Genomic DNA, 21,777 nt, shown 5'->3' with positions numbered 1-21,777 from the left:
TTCATTCTTCCTTTATTCTATAAAAATGTTACAGTCACTTCTATATATTTGCTTTTTTATATATATTTTATTAATCCCCGAGGGGAAACTGTCTTTTCGCATGACCTTTGAAGGTCAAAGCAGAGGGTCAGCCATTGTACAGTGCCACTGGAGCAATTTTCAGGCTAAGGGCCTTGCTCAAGTGCCCAATGCAGTAACAGTCCTTCTGGAAGTAACAGGATTTGTTTCACACAGGCATTGTGCTTACATTGTAAAAGGCATTTATGTACCTTACTGCAAACTCCCATCAAGCAGTCTAGCCATTCTTCTTCAAATTTTATACATTGGAAGCTCGGTGCTCTTCAATGGAATTATGAAGTTCTTTTGGTGCAGTGACTTGGTCATGCCTGCCTAGAGGACTCTGGGAGATTTTATATTCTATAATATCTATTCTCTAATTGTAGCATTGGAACTAATAGTAGTTTCTGGCAAGTGTGACCTCTGCTAAGTGAGCTGGCATTGTCTCCTTTGTTTTTAGAATAGGCCTCCATGACCTTGCACTGAAAATTGTGAGCTTAGCAAATGGATAGACAGATTGCAAAGAAATTAAGTGACCATTCGGGAAACATTACTTTTTTTTCTCAATTTTATATATATCTGTTATAATAAAAAAATCTTTGGAAGAGAGACATGACTTTCTCAGAGAGACACTTTCATGTCCTGTGAGACGAGACTTTGTGCCAGGAGATTTAACCACACCCGGGGCCGGAAATAAAAGACAAAGAGTAGATGACAAAGTAGAACATCGTAAAGAATTCAAAAACATTGGCACGATACACATGCAGAGCAGGTTAGAGATAATGGAAGTACAAAATTTCTAAAGTCTCAAAAAAAAAAAAACGATAGTAAGAATCGCATTAGCACAAACGAACGGAAATCATTACTCGGTGAAATAACGGAACAGCGAAAAAGAGATCAAATATATTGTTTGGATTTAAACTTTACGTCGGAGACTTGTAGATATCTATATCGTGTTGCCATCAGGGAAAAGTAATGTCCCGTATCCACGAGAATGGAAAGATTTGTTGTTTGGTGAAAGTGAAATCCTGCAAGAGAAAATTTCAAGCCCCGCGACACAAGACTTTATGCAAAGAGATTAGGAAAAGTCCTGCCCACCTCTAAAACATTTATAATCACGCACACAAATCAATCATTTCTCATTTGTGTGAATGCTATTGTCAGACACAGTTTGTGTAGAGAGAAAGAAACGATATTCACTCACGGGCAGTTATACGTTGCGTTGTCATGATGTAATTCCAAACATGTATTCAAAATTCAATACGATATTGACAAAAAGGTAAAACCGAAAACAGATCGAATATATGGATATAGGTGATATGACAGAAGTATGTAGATATTGTTTGGATTTAAACTTTAAGTCGGAGACTTGTAGATCGTCTAATTCGTGTTGCCATCAGTGAAAAGTAGTGTTTCTTCCCAATGAAGAGGCATATCCACGAGACTTAAAAGTTTTGTTGTTTGGTGAAAGTGAAATCCACATAAGCTTAATAAGCTTTACACAAGAGAAAAAAATCTATCTGCGCCAACAGAAAAAAACAAACAGAAATTGGGGCAAATTCTGCCAAATATAGCACAAAAGCAAGATGGCTTAAATCTCAGTTTCTCTAGAATATTATAACAGAAGTATGAGTCCCTTCCTTTACCCTTAGTAAATGAAACAGTCAAAGTAATTTTATAACACATCATTAATGTTTCAGATTGGTAAACCATTCTCATGGACACAACCTATCCATGTGCTGCAATTCCCCAAACACGAGTGAGAGCAACTTGGCAGCTTTACTCCGCGTATGAAGAAGCAATTTTCAGTAAAGGAAATGATGTCTTTCATTTGAGCTTGCTGCCAGCCCAAGAAAAGGCACAGAGACAATGACATGTATTATTTAATTTTTTGGAACCTGAATCAGCAGCTCCAACTACCCAAGAACAAACAGTGATACTGTTTGTTTTACCTGTAGCCTTTCCTGACCTTAGGTGATCAGTGACCCATTGAAGGCATCAATCAGACACTTTAAGTTGAACCTGTGAACTTGGCAGTCAGCTTTGGATTTAGCAGCATTCCATGACAGCAAAAGGAGCATTTTATTCATTTATAAATTGCTTGTTAGACAAATTTTACTGTTGAGCATGTGCAGTGAGTGAAATTCAAAAGTGCAGAGGGCACACTTTATATTCTATGAAACAGTGGTGCCAACAATCTTGCTGGCCTCGAGGAGAACACATTGATTTGTTGTTTGCTAAGTACTTTCCTTATAATACTGCATATAAATACTAACATTTCAGAACTTTTGATAACCAGATGTTATTATATACAAAAAATTCAATGATAAAGCCAAAACGGTAATAAAGTAAAGCTGCATCTACTGTAAATCAGTACTATGTCCACTGGTAGCATTTAAATTAGATAACAGAAGAAATCCCTTTTTAATAATTAAGCAATAAACATTCTTCACATTGGTTGTACTATTTATTCTCCAAGAAATCAATTTATTCAGTGAACACGCCTTTGCAATTTCAAATCATTGATCATTACCATTTAAATGGAACTTTGTCTATGAGAGAGCTAAACGGGTGTTGTAATCCTCTGAGAGTTTTTATACCCAACCATGTTACACCCAAAAAGGGTCAAACCAAAGGCAGTCTTGTGGTTAAAAACAGGCCACTGATGGAAATGGCTGATAGTTAAGATGTAGTGAGCAGGATAAACAGATACATTTTCACAAGTCAGACATGTCAGATGTACAGTAGACACAATCTGATTCATAACGAAGGAAGAATCATGATATGGCGAAAATTCTGAAAACCTATACAGTATATCTATCCTGCCAGTTGTCAAGATTATATATATATATATATATATATATATATATATATATATATATATATATATATATATATATATATATATATAAGTAATATAATGGTATAGGATGTGTTTTCATTAGAATGATGTAGGATAACTGAATACTGGCTCCATACCACAAAAGGTAGGAAATTTCTACAAATGTTACATCAACATAACAGCAAATTCTTCCAACGGCAGTCACAGAACCTCAGTCCAACAGAACATTTATACAACAAGATGGAACAAGCTAGTGGGGCCATGGATTCAGCAACAGTTAAAGGGAATATATCATATCCTTTAACAACTTTTCAAACTGATTTAAAAACAAACAGAAGACCTACATAGTAAGGGGGCATCTTAGTACTTTTATGCTTTATAGTTTTACAAGGTCATTATTGCCCTGGTACAGAATATACTGAAATTCTTGATTACATGTGCTACTCAATATGCAACACATCACCATTCTCTAGCTTCATGACTAGAACCACCTTATCAACCTTCTTTATCTAAAAAAATCTAAGAACATAATTGTTATATACAGTGGTACCTCGGTATACGTCTTAATCCGTTCCAGATCCTTTGACTTATACCAAACAGGACGTATACCAAACAAATTTTTCCATAAGAAATAAAGTGAAAATGATTAATCCGTTCCCATGAAAAAAAAAATCCTATTGTTATTGGCATATTATACATTGATGTGGTTGTATAAAATAATTTAAACACTGCCTAATACTAAAATACATAAATACAAAGCCAATTACATGAAATAAACCTCAATTTACTTTTTAATAACGTCTTTGTTTTTCACAATCATAGATACCGTCGTTCTTGGCATACGGTATGCAGCAGCCATGTCCCGGATACGCATGCCACCTTCCTACTTTTCAACAATCAATTCAAATTTACGTGAAACAAAAAAAAAAAAACACAAAATCACTTGAAAATTCACATGGAGTTATAGCGCAGGTTGTTCACTGAATGCTAGCAACTGGCGTACTGACGCTCGTGGGCAGTCGTGGCTTTGTCTCAGGAGAGGTAAACAAGGGTAGCACGCGAGTCGTATACCAAGAAAAATTTTTCGCATCCAAACAGGACGCATACCAAGTTGGACTTATTCCAAAGCAGACGTATACCAAGGTACCACTGTATATATATTTTATGCTGTGCCTTTATGCAGTGAATGCATTTGTCACTTTGTGTCACCTATGTAGGTGTTGTATTTATGTTTGATTATATGTGGTCACATGAACTTCAAAACAATGTCACGTAAATAAACAAAACTAAGATTTTAATAAAAATTAACTTTTAAACTACAAAGCAAAATTTGAAGATAATAATTTTAAACCTTATTATGAAAACCCCTGAAACAGACAAAAATATATACATAAACAAAATGAGGGGTCAGTTCCAGTTAAAGTAAGTCAGGGTGTATGGATATATGTTCCAAAAAACCTGGATTTAGTCAAAACTGCATTTTTGGAACAGGTTAAGCCAGAATTGTGTGATCCATGGGGGAAAAGATACAGAAAAGTCGATAATCCCAGTTTCTGGAATGGGCTCAGGCTTTGTCTGCTCCTGAAAGAAAGATCTGATGAAATCCACATCAGTTACTGGAGCAACTAATGCCCTGAAACTAACCTGCCAAAGAGCAAGTTATTTTGAAGGATGAACACTTTGAGCCTGCAATAAGTAACAAGAAGCTGAACATCCAACCATAAGATCAAAGGTTGTCCTGACAGCAATGCTGATCCCAGCTGCGCTATTTTAGAAGCAGAAAAAGCCAAGAAAACGTTGAAAATATTGTGCCCATGTTTGAATGAACAATCATTAGTCCCCGAGTCAGACATTCTGGCTTGCCCAGATAAGTGTCGTGTCCTGAACATGGCTATGAATTTTTCACTACACCTGTATGCATTAATGGTACTGTTTTACATCTGAGGTTTTAAAATATGACATGTTCAGTGTAACACATTGATGCAAATCATTTAATTTTCATTTTTTGCTTTTTGCTTATGGCAGCATTCTTTACAACATTGGTAATGCCACACATATCAGCAAAGTGATCACATTTGAACAAGAGTCTGCAAACATGCACAGAATAATGTCTTTGCGAAAGAGAAATAAATAACATCAAAGAAGAATTCCACAGAGTCACAGGTAGGGCAATCAAATTTAAACAACTGTGGCATTTCTAAACAATAATAACTGATAACAGACTCATTGATGGATGAAGCAGTGCACCTTGAGCCCTTCTGTAGAGTCCCTCACCTTTTAAAGAAATGACTCTGAAGACCCTCCTCTTCCATAAATAGCTAATATCCTTATTAACGCAGACTCAATTTGGGGTTCTGTAATGGAATACTCCAATAATATGACTTCTGCATTGTATTGTATTGTATTGTATTTCATTCGGCTGATGGTGTTTACGAATGAAAGCCAAGTGTGTACATCAAATGCTCAGTGCAAATATCAATGTGTCCTCTTATCTATTCTTATCCATTCCGTAATTACAAATTTTGAAGGCAGATATCTGAGGTGTTAAATTTGAACTGAGTAATCTACCATTCTCTACGGGTTTTTGTTGTGAATACCAAGCACAGATTAACCTAACCGGGATTGTTGTGAGCTGATTGAATTCCGGTGTTGTGGCACCAACTAAAAATGCAAGCCAGGGTTTGTTCTGGGAATCAGGATTATCTAATCTCTCTTTCTGGAACAGGCCCCATGTTAGCCATATTAGCTCTAGCTCCTTACAACTCTGAATTGGTACAAAAGTGATGGTTGGATATACACATAATTTCAGTCTCCTAAAGTTGGGAGAATGCGTCTTTTATTTTTCTTAGTAATGCATGTGTTAACATATTGTAAGTTTTTTCATGCAGGGTTTCCATCACTAAATTCTTCATATTTTTCATATAATGAGGGTCTCCAGTACTACAGAAATATTTTGCCAAAATATACCGTTGATACTATGCCAATGGGACTACCCAAATTAAAATATTACAAATATACTGCAATAGGAGCAATGAATGCCATCTGGATAGGTAATTTGATACTACCACTTTGAGAAAACACATTTTATTGAGCATGGAGTTTATTCAGCCAGAAGGTGCTTCTGTATGCATGTGTATGTGAAGAAATACCTGAACAACTGATTCACCAGCACCCAACAATCATATTTATTTTTGTAATGTGGAAGATTATTCTCAGCATTTTTATGTAGTGTATATTAAGGTGAATGACATTCCTAACTTTATATCATTCATCACATTTCAATATATCACACCTGCACTGACTTGAACGCGTCAGATTTTTCTGCTCATGCTGCATACAAACAGTAGTAACAATATACAGTAGATGGACTCTGCAACAGACCCAAGACATGCTGGAACGATTACATCTCTCAGCTGGCTTGGACGTTGTTTTTGGTAAACAATTTTACTCTACTTTGACTTTTATAATAGTTATATAAATTGTCAGACTAAAGCAGAAGAATATATAATAAGTAACAAAGGTGAATGTTAACAATTATTAATAATAAAATAAACATATCTAACATTTGATTTTTGTGTCTTTCTGTTGTTTTGGGCAGAGTTGTCAATGTTCAGGAAATTTCATCCTCCCTTAACAGGGAGTTACTTTGCTCTTTTTTTTGGCCTGAAGCAGTAAATTGTGGATACTTTTATTTTGATCTGAATTTATTTATAACGCTATACTTTTTGTACATTATAAGTATCAACATTTTAGGCTTTCTATTTTTTGTATTCCATATGACAACACATTACTGTTCTTATATTAATTATTAAAAAAAACATTTGTCTTATCTCTCTATTATAAAATAAAAATCTTGGAAGGAGACGAGACGTGACTTTCTCAGAGAGACACTTTCACATCCCGTGAGACGAGTTTTCGTGCCAAGAGATGTAACCATGCCCAAGGCCGGATGCCCCGCGAGACAAGAACTTATGCAGAGATTTGGAAAAGTCCTGCCTACATAACCACGCACATGGTTTAATCATTTCTCAGTTGTGTGAATGCTATTGTCAGACACATTTCTTGTAGATGAAAGAAGCAATATTCATTCACGGCAGTTATACGTTGCGTTCCAAACACGGAATCAAAATTCAATGCGATATTGATGAAAAGGTAAAAGTGAAAAGAGATCAAATATATGGACATACAGTAGGTGATGTGACAGAAGTGCGCTGCGCAGGATGCAGATCACGCGGCACGGCAGCAGCAAGCCAGCAGCTGATCGTGCAAATAGGAGGTAAATATATAAAAAAAATGTATTTGTTTCCCATTGTATCACCATTTAAGAGGGGGTGTCGGAGGAGCAACCGCATCTCCTTGGGGTGCGTTCAGCCCCCTCTTTACAACGTGAGCAACAGAGATGTGAAGTGGGGGTACGGGGGTTGGCAATCGAAGCGAGCAGGGGGCAAAGCCCCCTAGTTTAAGAAAAAATAAAACATACACACCTACACAAAAATCTCTCAGTAATCACTTGCTATTCCAAAATTCAATATTATGGATGGGGGATTGAAGAAACATCACTTTTAGTTGTTTTGTGACTAATAAAAATTCAGTACTGAACAATTTAAGGCAGATAAAATTGTAGTAAAACACGTAAAAGAAGTGGTGAGGCGGCCTTCTGCTGCTATGCACCTAAAATCTGGAATAGCCTGCCGATAGGAATTCGCCTGGCTAATACAGTGGAGCACTTTAAAACACTGCTGAAAACACATTACTTTAACATGGCCTTCTCATAACTTCACTTTAACTTAATCCTGATACTCTGTATGTTCAATTCATCATAATAACTATTCATGGTGGCTCTAAAATCCGTACTGACCCCTACTCTCTCTTCTGTTTCTTTTTCTGGTTTCTCTGTGGTGCGCCTGCGCCACCACCAACCTACTCAAAGCACCATGATGCCCCAGCATTGATGGACTAAAAGCCAGAAGTCCACGTGATCATCATCATCATCATCAAATCCTTCCATGAAAACCATAAATACAAAGAGGACTGTTTCATTTATGTTAGGTAGATTGCCCAGAGGGGACTGGGCAGTCTCATGGCCTGGAATGCCTGCAGATTTTATTTTTTTTTTCTCCAGCTGTGTGGAGTTTTTTTTTGTTTTTTCTGTCCCCCCGGCCATTGGACCTTACTCTTATTCTATGTTAATTAATGTTGACTTATTTTATTTTCTTACTGTGTCTCTTATTTTGCTATTCTTCATTATGTAAAGCACTTTGAGCTACATTTTTTTGTATGAAAATTGGCTATATAAATAAATGTTGTTGTTGTTGTTGTTGTAGTATTTTCAAATATTCCATTCCTAAAGGGCCAGTATGCCAGTAAAAAAAAAAAAAGGTTGAGAATCCCTGGCCTAGAGATATCATACAACATTTAATCACTTACATGTCGATGATCTGCTGTAATTAAGCATTTACTTTGATTAAAATGTCTATTATCCAAAAATCATGCTGTGTGACTACATTTAGCAGTAACCAAGCATCCAAGATCATGCTCTGCTTCACAGCATTGGGTTCACATTAGTGGGACCAGCATTTTGAGGAGGTGCAGCTTAAAAAAAGCAGCCCCCCCGCCCCCCAACCATAGTAAAGCAGGTTAGAAAGTAGAAGGATAAAAACTGAAATGCTTGTTCATATTCTCCCACTTTAACTTATTCAGTAACCTGCTCTAGACACAATGCCACTTTCTGAAAGTTCAAAATGCAATATGATCCTATAATTTTTGCATTTCCTATACAGGCCTCACTATATTTTGCTAATGAAATATGCTAATCCTGCTACAGAGTTCCCTTATTCAGTCTAATTATGTTCACATCAATATATGAACCAAGCTTTCATTTGAATTAACAATAGAGGTGCATGCTGGGATGTACTGCATTAGATAATCTAATGAAACCCGGCAAGCATACAGAACCAGGTGTTCACACCAAAGATGCGGTAAAAAAGCTTAATAACCACAATCCATGAGCGTATGTAAAAAAAAAACTTGCAGAAGCAAAATAAGACATTTGCTTAACTTGGCACAAGGTTGTGTGTCTATTGATTAGTAAATGACTTTAAAATTATAGCCACGGGTTCATAATGCAGTAAAATAGAGGGCAGATTGCAGTAGGTAGGTAATCAGTAAATTACACCTACTGTACCAAGAAACAGTTTGTTACACTAAAATCCCTCATTTGTCATAATTCACTCAGACAAACATTGTGTACTTTTTGATTGACATCATGTCTCAAACTTAATTATTTTGTACTTACAATTATGTACTGATAAGGATCTATAGAAGACATCTTCAAATTCCGGAAAGCTGAAATGCTGTTCTTCAAGGTAAAGAAAGAAGCTGAATTCAAGTGCAAGTAGTTCCAAAAGTGGTGTTACGCTGTGTCCAACATACCCTGAAAATGAAAGCACAATCTTTATAGGAACAGAAAAGCCCTTTGAATTTTAGAGTTTCTCACATCACACATTTGAATTCAGCACATTTCTAAGTAATGCATTTTCACTGAGATGTTACATGCCATGCTTTCATTTCACCTTATGTGTAAAGTCATTTATGCAAACAATGAAAACATTGTAGGGACCAATATCATCAGGTGTGTTTACACTGTACAGGGTCCAGATCAAATATTACCAGATCAGAGAAGTTGCTTCTAGGCAATAATCTGATCTGCATTCATTTCAAGGAAGTCCAATGGTTTTGCATAAGAGATGCTGCACATTTACTGGAATTCTTTCTGTTTCAGGATACCTGCATAACAGAAAACTTATCAAGTAAAGGAAATTCAGCCAACCAAATTATTATTTGACGCAGATGTTCATTTATATGAAATAGTATTTCAGACAATATACTAGTGACAATTAAAAGGAAACCTTTTATTGGCTAACTAAAAAAGATTACAATATGCAAGCTTTCAAGGCAACTCAGGGCCCTTCTGCAGGCAAGATGTAATACAGAAACTGGAGTTCCCTTTGCTTTTATAGACACCAGGACAAGAAACAACATTGGAAAACCTTTAAGTGAGACATCTTAAATGTAAAAAATTAACAGACCTCTTCAGGCGAAGATTCATTAAGCAAGAGAGGAGAACAATGTCTTGTCATGATCTTTGGATAAGATAACTGTCCAACAAAGTCTTTTGAAGTTTCTGATTAGTTTTTCAATACAATGTGGGTCTGCAGTCAGGTTGTCTGTGTCAGTCCGAGAGGAGCAAACAATCCTCATATCTGCCATAAAACTCTTGTCTCTATTCAACCATGTTGTAATGTGTTCAATTTTAGCATGAGTTTAACTTCCCATTCTTTTCTCTCTTGCTGTTTTCTGAAGCTGCTAATAAGCTCTGTTACTGTAAAGTCCCTCTCACAGTGACCATGGATGTTAAAGTGGCCTGCTACAGGAACATCTATGTTTCCATGCTTGATGTGTAACCTGTGCAAATTCATTCTCTGGCGGAGTGTTTGTCCAGTTTCTCCCACATAGAGTGCAGTGTCAGGACATTTCATACAGAGAATTAGGTAGACCACATTAGATGATCTGCAGGAAAACAATCCCTTTAATGGATGTTCTAGTCGGCAGTGTGGTATGACTACGCGGTCTGTATTATAAACGTGAGCACATGTTTAACTTCTTTTCTGTAGGCAGGGAGTTGTGCCATTTTCTGTTGGTTCACTTAGGGAGCTTCGGATAATTAGTTGCTGCAGGTTTGGCGGTTGTCTGTATGCCAGGAGGGAAGGTTCTGGAAATATATTTTTCAGCATTTCGTCATTGTGTAGCTTTGGTTGAAGTTATTTTATAATTTTTCAAAGTGCTTCAAAATGTGGGTCTTTGTTGTCTTTGTTTTTATATTCCAGAAGGTTGACTCTGGGTATGGCAGTAACTCTTCTTATTTGAGTGTCTGTTGTTTTGGGGATATAACCTTGTCTAATGAAATCTTGTCTAAGCTCCTGCAGTTGTTTATCCCGTATTGCTTGGCTGAAAATAATGGAGCACCTTATATGCTTGGGGTGGACACCCTAGTACTACAGACAATATACTACAAAAGTAGAGGATGCGTTTATGCTGTAAATTAATTAACCAACAATTAATATCAGCCTATCTGTCTTTTTTGACAATGCTTGAGATGAGCACACATACTGTATTTGCAATGGGTTACATTTTACACAGACAGCCCTCTTACTGCTAGTCTACAATCTTTCTCACAGATGCAAAAATCAGCCTGTCGCTCCACAGAGCTGACCTTTTTTCAGAAGTTTAACTGCTGCCACTGCTTACTTGTAAAGGACTCATAGGAAGAAGACAACTTTTTATAGGCTACGTAACATTTGTGACAGATATAAGAATGAACAAAAAATTAATTTAGAAACCGTCAAACAAGCAATTCTCATTTGTCAGTTCTCAATAAACGCCTTTCTAGCTCAAATTTATACTGAGACAGCTAATGAGAAATAGAAATAGAGTACAAGGTCTCCCTTCTCACCCATCAGTGCATTTATGGACATGCCGCTCTTTACCTACAGGAACTTCTCACTCCTTATACTTCCTCACATACCCTCCGCTCTGTACACAAAACACTCTCCAAGTCCCCAGAAATAAGCTCAGCAGCATGGGTGACAGGGCTTTTTCATCTGTGGCGCCGAAGCTTTAGAATGCCCTCCCTGATTACCTGAGAGCCCCACAGTCATCTGATGTTTTAAACGAAACCTAAAAACTCGTCTCTTTAGAAAGACTTTTTGTTAAAGTATTTTTATAGACTTATTTTTGACTCTTTGAGATTGCTAAAATATAAAGTGCAATACAAATAAAATGTATCATTATTATTTGTGAGCATGCTGAAAAGAAGGCATGACAGATTTCACTGGAAAAGCTATTGTGATTGGGGAGCTGATCGTTTGTTCAGGAACCTTTGAGTAAATGTATGAGAGCTTTATAGAACAATATCTCATTGAGACTGCTCCAGCAAAAAGCAGAATTCGACAATAAGTGGCATATCACTGATTCTGTAGCCAAAGCCTTCCAAACCAAGAAGCCTTTCTGACAGTACCGCAATAAGAAATGAGACAAAAATGACACCTTTTAATGGTTAACCGAGTTGAAATCTACTCAGTTAATCAAGCAAAAGGTGTTGCTTTGCTTCACATGTCATTGAATCCACAAATGGCTAACATGGCATATCACTCTACTACTACGTCAGTACCGTTGAAGCTGTTACCAACATCATCACAAAGGTCCTGTCAGCACGGACTTCATGATTTGCGGACTACTTTTTCACGTGACACTAAGTATTAAGAACAGTATCTTACATATTTAATTTCCAGCCTATATACTGTACATACAGCATATTTTAAATTATATATGTATAATATGTATGTATTACACTCACCTAAAGGATTATTAGGAACACCATACTAATACTGTGTTTGACCCCCTTTCGCCTTCAGAACTGCCTTAATTCTACGTGGCATTGACTCAACAAGGTGCTGAAAGCAGAAGCAGAAGACAGAATGAAGGTCAGCTGCAGGTAAGGTGGCTCCCCTGGTGCATAGCCTGGACAGAAGAAGCAGGGGAGTCACCAGTAGCAGAAAGGCACCGGGCTTTGTGTTAAAGGACAGCTTCCAGCCATTGTTTTAAAGGATTTTTTTTTTATTGTGTTTTCGACCCCCACTTTTTACTGGATTATTTATTTAATGAAGACTTTTAGTGATGCACTGCACATTTTATTTGAAGACTTTGATTTTTGTTGTTTTAATAAAGGCACTTTTGCACCATCCCCTTGCTTTGTTGTGCCTCACTGCCTAGCTCATTGATGACATTACCGACGGTGTCGGGTTCAAGGGCTCCCGGAAGGACGATGGGAGCGTGGAGAGAACTCGCATCATCACACATTGGTGACTCTAAGTTGGCCTGCCATGAGTAAGTGCAGGGATGTCTTCTCATGGACTGCCACTCCATCCAGGTTTCTATCTTTCTGTCTCTGACTGTTTGCAACCTTGAAATGGAATATATGGATTCAGAAAGAGAACGAATTATGAAAATGTGTAAATTTAAATTATTCTTAACAGTAAGTCTGAATCACATTGTGCCAGCTTGGAGTAGCCAAGTAACACAACCTAATTGTCACAGAGATATGGAAGGGAAAACCAGAAAGCAATTCATGTAGACATGGAGGGAGAATGCACCCTCCACTCAGACAACAACCAGGCCAGTATTTGATTTCAATCTGTAGGTGCAGTAAGTGCTAAACACGGTGGTCTCATGCTGTCACAAACAAAAACACCCTGCTGGACTGCCCTCGACTACTGAAGGGTTTAGTCGCACTGTTCTTTCTGTTTATTGGCCTAAACTCTTATATGCAATATGCTCGACTCAGAGCTGTATTTTAGGTTGGGTAGAGTTCAATAACACCAGTCAGATTCATTTTATAATTGGTACTTTATTTCACTTTTTATCAGCTACTGAAAGAAATATGAAGAATTCCAATTAATTTATTGGAAATGAAAGTAAAACTGAATTTTAACAAAGAATATACTGTACTTAATTATAATGGAGATATGCAAATAATTCCAAAACAAGTTTCTACCTATCAAATATCAATGCCCAGTGTACTCAGATGAACAGGAATTTCTTTGAATTAGTCACAATTTACTATACAGATTCAGGTAAAGTGACTAGAGGCAATGTTGTACCTGCCTCGTCAAACAAGTCAAAGCTGTAGTAAACGTTTTGCTTTAATTTTGTTCTTCTTTCCAAAATGAAGGCTTCCCATTTACTGGATCAAAATGCTGAAATTGAAAATTTCAAAAAAAGAATCCAGTAAACACTGTCAGATCCAACAGAAGTCAGTGAGAACATTAGAAGCCCTTCTAAGCACCATTTTTCAGAATGGCATATTACAAACGCTACAGTGATACCGGCTCAGCTGCCTGTGACTATCTCATGATCAGCCAATTTGACTGACGGCAATATTAGGAGGGTCGGGCTGCAGATGCATTCAGGAGTTGTGCAGCCAAAATTATGGAGTGCTTTGTCATTCCTTGGACATCTTTGGGAGTGTTTGACCACTTGAGCACGAAACAAATGGGACGACTTTTAGCTGTAACAATTTTTAGCCACATTTATCCCAAATGAGCAAATGAAAACAGACTTTATGTTGTCATAACAGCTCTCAACAAAAATTTCTCTAACTAGACAAATTAATTAATATATTTGTGGCATCAAATGATTCAAAAACTGCTCTGATTTACTTTCAAAGGCTCAGAGAAGCTGAAGCCATAATGAGAACAGCTTTCTTACACTGGTCACCTACTATTAAAACCTACTATTATTTTTATATAAAACCACTCCTATAACTGTAGTTACAACACCATGTCTTGTTAGTGCTCTAACAGTTTATTCAGTACCTAATTTGGGACAAAGAACTCCAAATTACCATCAGATTAAACTAATGGCACTACAGCCACACAATACTGGGTGGCATCTCCAGCTGCACGGTAACAGGTCCAGTCGGACATGCACCTTTTCTGCTGATCAGGTAGGTCATCACATTAAGAAAGTCCTGCATTAAGTCACTCCCCTGCCATTTCCCTTGTATTTTGAATTTTGCATATTCTGCCCTTGGTGAGCTTCTTCATTTGAGTTTTTCCACATCCCTGGTCTGTCTGTCTCTTCTTTTTTGCTCACTGGTCCATGATTTCACACTCTCCCTGACTACACTGTGCATTTGATTGAATAGCTGGCTGTCCATTTATAGTTTCTCATTATTTTATGCTACTTTTGGCTTTTATCTCTACGTGCCAGAAACAAGCATGACACATAGGAAGAAAAAGAAAGCAACTGACACTTTAGCGATAAACTCAACTACTTCCATGTGTACTGATGAAGACAATGATAGAGGGCAACAGAAACAAAAAGGTGAAGTGAAAGAAAGTATAGAAAGGGCACAGAAGATACAAAATAACTTAAACTGGTACAAAGACGCAAAAAGAAAGAACAAAATTAATGAGCATATTAGAAAAGCGATAATTCAATTAGGTATAAAAGACAAAGTGCTTATGCATATGAATCTCATTAAATTAGCATGCATGACTTACAATGAACTGAGGATGAGCATGCCTTGAAAACCTTACTCAAAACAAAAAAATAGATTTTTAGGTTTGGAAAATACAAGTGGAGTAATTTCTTTCAGATGATTATGATAAACATGGGAATAACTCAGGGTATAATATGAGGATATGAATTATAGAGAACAGCCATGTTACAGGTATAAAAGTGGTGAAGACTAGTCATGTTTTAAGCTATAAATGGAATTATGGGTGAATGTACACTGGCAGTTGTGAGTGAATTTTTTTTTTGTAAGATGAACATTTGTCCTGATTTCCATAATGCTACAGGCATGAGACTTATGGATTCTGGAGTGTGTGGAGAGGAGAGGGTGCTGGAGGAAAATGTAGCATTTGGGGGGAAACACTTCTGCTAAACATATGATGAACATTAAAAGAGAATTTCATTAATTGAGCAATGAAAACATATTCCAGATATTGAAGCAATAAATCATAGGATATTAATGGTTTACGGTGAAGACTGTGATGTTAATATATCAGGAAGGAAAGTCTACTAGTTCTGATTGTACAGATAAAACATCAAATACAACTAAACAATTAAATAAGAGACCATGAAGATGTACCTGGTTGGTCCCACCATGATTACAGTAATTGCATGCACTATTTTGAAGACTGGCAACCAGACTTTTCAAGTTAATCCAAAACTGTCAAATGCCTATTTTATTTTAAAATGCTACAATGACAGATTGCCTGCACATTTTTAAAAGTACAAACTATCTTTGATGAACAGTATTAAAGATCTTTCCAAACTCTCAAGAATAACTTCCTGTTTACATGAACATTTACTCAACCTTGCTGAGAACACCCTGGAAGACATCCCAGCGAACCTTCTGTAAATTGTCTAAATGGTGGCTAAGACACTTCAAAATGCCACCAATGCACTCCCACAAACTCAATATTCTGGCCCATGCTCATTTTTTTTATCCTTATTCTCCTCTTTTCCCAAGTCTTATCAGAGGTCTCTAGTAGTGAGACACCTGACAGTTTTAAAATTGAATGCTTTTGCTTTATCATTTCTGGTAAGACGATGCAATAAACGTTTTATTTCCAAAAAAGCCTAGAGCGTAATATACAATCTAATCATCTTTGATTGTGGTATGATTGTTGGTGCCAGATGTAAACAGCTGTCCTTCTGGGATTTTGACACACTGCCGTCTCCAGAGTTTACAGAGAAATGTGTCATAAACAAAGAACATCAATGCGAGTGGCAAGTCTGTTTGTGAAAATACCTCATTAAAGAGAGAGGTCAAAGGAGAATGGCCAGAACCAGAAAAAAACAAAATACTCAAATATCAGCTGTTTACAACAGCTGCAGACAGAAGACCAACTCTAATTGCAAAACATGTCACACCTGAAGAAGATGGGCCACAGCTGAAGGACACCATGATGGATTTCCCTCCTATCAGCTAAAACGAGCAAGATGAGGATTTGGTGGGTGCATGTTCATTGGATGAATGAAGATTGGAAATATGTTAGCTACTCTCAAGAATCTCCGTTTTTACTGTATCTTGAAGATGTTAAAGCCAGAGTGTGGATTCATGGATCCATCCTGCTTTGTGTCAATGGTTCAGACTTGTGGTGGCAGTGCAACATTGTGGGGAACTTTTTAGTTGGAGCTAATTGGGCCTCGTAATGCAAACTAAAAATTATTTGAATGGCACATTACTGCTCTAACCATGTACAATCATTTCCAGCAGGATAATACACCATATCATAAAACACTTTGTTTCAATGACCGGTATGGTCCCCACATCTCATTCCAATGGAGCAGCTTTAGACTGAGGTGGAATGGGAGGCTAACAACATGTTGTAGATGCCCCAGAGGACAGTTGGACATGGGGTGTGAAATGCTCCCTGCTGTGCCCTCCTGCCAGTTCTTGTAATCTTCAGGCATCCCACCCAGGACAAGGATCATAAGTCGTCCTGACCGGGTATTGCCCCCATTTTGTCAATCCTTCTATTACAGCATCCTGGCCAGGTAAGGACTCCACCTTCGTCCTGGAATGGAATACCCAACTGTCATCTACACATGAATTCTTAGCGAAAATATCTACAGGAACCGCCCAATTCTATGATGTCACCGTGAACCAGAAATCCCAGGGAATGTTTAAAACACCTTTTTGATTCCATGCCTCAAAGAATTCAGCTTTTTCTTATGGCAAAAGGGAGGTTTTACTGAATACTAGAGAGGGTTATCAATAAAGTGCCCACTCTTACATATGTGGAATGGATACTGAATTATTGTCCACAATGGCTTGGGCACTGCCTAGGTAAAATATGCATGTTGAACAGGTGTCTGTGTGGTGTTTTTCTTCAGGTAAGGTTTTCCTCCCATATCCCAAGGACATGTAGGCTACACTGCCTAGTGACTTGTTAGAATGTGTGTTAGTGAGCTGTTTGATGGAATGGCTTTTAAGCGGTACATTAAGCCAGTTCAAGAGTGGATGGACGGATGACTGGCAAGGAGTTTCCATGCAGGAAAAGCTTCAACCAAAAAGGGACAGAAAGAGAATATAAAACCTTCACTAGCACTGTTGGAGACACACATGACACACACTAATTACAGAACACAGCTAGTTTGAAAAAAATCACTCTAATCCAATTATTTATGATCTTTTCTAGGATCACCAATAAATATGTCCAGGCTATTTTAGAATATCTTTGCAGAATAAACAATGCTTTTGCTCTTTTCGCACTTGCTTTGCTTTGCTTTACTTGATGATATATCAAAGTCATGCAGGTATACAGGGGGCAGTTGCTTTTCACTAAATCAGTTTTCAGGAGGTATACAGCACTTTTTCAAGAAGTTGCTACGAACTACCAACAAATTTGTCCAAGTCCATATTTTCTACTTTCAATTGAATTAGTTTGTGTGCTGCTTTTTTCTTTTAGTGGTTATGGGCTTGCTGACTATAGAATTGTTTAAAAATGTAAGGATGTTAATGTTTTTAAGAGTATATGGTTCTGCTGAGATAGAGACATCTCTCCGTGTGACCAGGAAACTGTAAAGTGCAATGTCAGTGACTACTACTGACTCAGAACTGAAACAAAATGATGATTAAGTAAACAGTCGTGCCTACTCTAAATTTAACCTGAGGGTTATTTTAGGTCAGTTGCCACAAGTTTTAAAATATCATAGTAAAATATACAATGCTATTGAGATTATCAAGATTCAAAGTCCTGGTTGCTTTCTGTGTGGTTTATTCTCAGGGCACTTTGGTGTTCCTCCTCCACCAAGACGATGTGCATGATCTGTTCATTGAACGTCCGAAATTAGCCTCTATATGAGTGAGTGAGTGTGTGTGTGTGTGTTTGTGTGCATGACTGACTTGTTTGCTATAAAGGCTTGTTTTCCACCTTGCACTCAATGCTGGCGACATATGCACCAGCTTCCAATAACCCCAAACTTCATAAGTACAGTAGGGTAGAAAATGAATCACTGAATAGAACATACTGTTTAAATAACTCTGTTTCATGAGGGATTGATCCAGTTTTTTTTTCTTAAAAATTGCAAACACCATTGCCATTCACCTGGATAACTGGCCGACAAGTTGCCTGCACTGCCCTACAATTATATTTGCTCTTTTCACTAACCTCCATTCGTATTCACATACTCGTATGGTCTGGTATCTCCACTTTGTCCAGACTCCACTACAACACTCATCGTCAATAGCCTCACAGATCTGTGCTGGAACTCTTATGGCCAGTTAAATCCACTAACCAGCTGACTCAATGACCTGTTGCATTACAATTAAAAATATCAACAGTAGTCCTGTCTGTATTTTTCAAGCACCTTGAGAAGGTATCCTCTATATAAAAAATAAAAAAAGATGTCTATATGTTTGTTGAACAAAAATATTTTTCGCTGGCTTCTGAAATGTATTTGTAATTGTATGTGAGGAGATGGTCAATATAAAAGATCTGTCTTCTGCCTTATAGTGTTATTTGTTGAGGTAACAACAGTTCACTCACAAAGGCCACATCAATTTAAATCTCTAAATAATGTAGGAAGTCTTCAGTCAACAGTATGGAGTTCTAGTCCTGCTTACAGCTCTCCCAATGTCCTTCCAACCAATTTAGGCTCTTGGCTAATTAATCAACTCATCACAAAAATGTAAAACACACACGAAATACACTATTAATGGAAGTTGCAGATGGTTTGGTATCCCAGTTTGGTAAGCTAGTGGTAACTTTCTCAGACAGGAAGACCGAGTAATGGATGGGCAGTGGATGATAGCATGTTCCCTCAGCATGCCTACCCATACCTCTGTCATTGTTGCAGCCTGGGGTTCTGTAAATCTACATAAGAACTGCAGCTGTAGTGTACACTCGGGTTAGGGACCTTCAGAGCCGCTAGGCCAGTGCTTCCCAAACTCGGCCCTGGGGACCCCCTGTGGCTGCAGGTTTTTGTTCCAACCAGCTTCTGTTTTTAATTGAACTCCTGGGCTGATTAAGTGAAGTGTTATTTCCCAAGTTCTGTGTTTAGGAAACAATATAGAAATCAGAAAACTAAGTTTGCTAAAAAAAAATATTAAAATGTACCAAGCAGTAATATAGGAATAATGTATTTTCTTTTCTTTTTAACAATATTTTCATCTTGATTTCCATTCTACTTTTTGTTTAATTAATCCATTATTTACTAATTAGTGAGTCTGACGCTAAAGTAGTTGCAGCCTTTGATTATTCAGTGTTGTTTGCCTGCGTGTCTGCTCTGCTCATTTTTAACTGTCATTAATAAGATACAACGAAGGGGGGGAAACTGCACAGAGAAAGGGCAAAATATAATGAAATTAACAAAAGAGAGTTAAGCATTTATATCTATAGCAAAAGCAGAAATATTTCTAAATGTCTTATAAATGTAAAAATCATGCTGCTGTGCTTTTCTGAATGTAGAATAAAAGAAAAAAATACCAGCTAATTAAATGAGCTCAGTGTTATCAGGTGTTGCCACTAATTAGAAATTTGGTTGGAACAAAAACCTGCAGCCACAGGGGGTCTCCACGACCGAGTTTAGGAAACGCTGCGTTAGAGTGAGCTTCACGTTGGAAGAACAGTGGAGGCAAAGGCTTACCTGGACGAGTGGTGGTGCAGGTAGTCGTTCTTGTCGGTTATCACTTGCATGTTTTGTAGAACGTGAGCAGAATAAACGAAAGGTGTTAAGGACCTGAATCGTGGCCTTGTCTGTTCTGGATGGGGTTAAAGGGTGCATTACGGCCTCCGTCACAAAGCACACAAGTTCAAAGAAACAATTACAGTATACAAAAGGACACATCATTCTAGTTTCTCACAATCAAAGACCAACTCCAGTTAAAGTAATAGAATGCGCTTATTAGGTGGAGACGATTTACAGGATTGAGTGACTAAGAGAACAGCCTGAAGCAACGGAACTTACCATTATGGCCAAGGAAAATTTGAAGGGCATAATATAATTTGTGAAAATAGTACTAAACTAGCTGATCCATTCCAGACAACGGTCCGCTAAAATCATTGACACCCATCATCATCAGAAACAGACAGGTCAGGATATTAGAACTCCATACATGCCCATAGTTCTTTCTGAGATGGAAATGAAACTACCATATGCACCAAGAAGAGCACAAACTTTGACAATAATGGAAACAGGGAAGAGGCCACCCCTTAGAGAACCATGCTGTTCTCTGACAAGACTGAGCGTCTTCACAGCTGTCCTGAATATTAGGCTTCTTCAGGCAAAAAGGTTAAAACTTTAAGCGTCACCAGCCCTAGTGGCAAGTAGTTAAGGGAAAGGCACAAGTACTTACAGTGCGGTGAGCACATTTGATGCTTGAGCAAGTGGAAACAAAAAGTACCAAAGGTGAAACTCAGCACAGGTTGGGTTAAATACTTATAAAAGAAATGTCAGGACTAGAAAATGACTCTGTGATTAAAGACTAAATCCAATGCCACATTTAACCAAAACAGCCTCAGCTAAAAGAGGAGCACAACTGCACAGCTATATAACCCCACATATTTAAATTCCTCAATTTGCTAAACACTGTGGTGGGTTGGCGCCCTGCCCGGTATTGTTTCCTGCCTTGCACCCTGTGTTGGCTGGGATTGGCTGCAGCAGACCCCCGTGACCCTGTGTTCAGATTCAGCGGGTTGGACAATAAATTTGGATGGAATTTTCTAAACAGGGACTAACTAACCTGGCTGACTTATGAGGTTCCAAATATCACAGCTTTTACTGCGTTATCTGTTGAGGCAATGAGTTGTAATTTGGCTGCTGATTAAAACAAAAGTGTTTGGAAATAATTACAGGTGAAAAATGTTAACAAAATAAGCTAAACAGAACCGCACTAAAGTTTAAGAAAGAAAACTCGCTAAAAAAAACTTCCTAAGAGTGCATAATTTAGATTAAGGTGTATTTTTGATTTATTACATTTATTATAAGCAAAAGTGCATTTTAGAATTGTTTCTGCGGGTGACTTGGTAGTGCAACAGTTAGTGCTGATGGCCCTAAACTTTAGGACCTTGGTGGAGTCTCCAGGGTGCACATGGGTTTTTTTCTGGGAACTGCCACTTTCTAAACTGGGTCTGTATATCAGTGTGTGTGCGTGTGTGTGTGTGTGTGTCTGTGTGAATGGGTTCTGTGATCAGTTGCTGCTCAAGCTATGGTTTGTTCTTGTCTTGTGCCCAATTCTGACAGCACAGGCTTCAGCTCTCCAACACCTTGTTTCTTGATGAATCAAGGGACACGGATAATGG

The 21,777-nt window shown here is 37.7% G+C and overlaps 1 protein-coding gene across 1 annotated transcript in view; it reads right to left on the bottom strand.

Moving 5' to 3' along the window:
* The window catches only part of LOC120514410 (cytosolic phospholipase A2-like), an 88,935-nt gene that overhangs the window by 49,687 nt on the left and 17,471 nt on the right, over positions 1–21,777 (bottom strand). Inside the window, exon 2 of the mRNA XM_039734768.1 lies at positions 9,195–9,332. Coding sequence (XP_039590702.1) covers positions 9,195–9,227 — 33 coding nt within the window. The 5' untranslated portion in view covers positions 9,228–9,332. The remainder of the gene's footprint in view (positions 1–9,194; positions 9,333–21,777) is intronic.

The sequence above is a fragment of the Polypterus senegalus genome, chromosome 14, assembly GCF_016835505.1.
Source record: "Polypterus senegalus isolate Bchr_013 chromosome 14, ASM1683550v1, whole genome shotgun sequence".
NCBI classification, from domain to species: domain Eukaryota; kingdom Metazoa; phylum Chordata; class Cladistia; order Polypteriformes; family Polypteridae; genus Polypterus; species Polypterus senegalus.
Note: the sequence above shows the minus strand (reverse complement) of the source record. Positions and strands in the feature narration are given on the sequence as shown.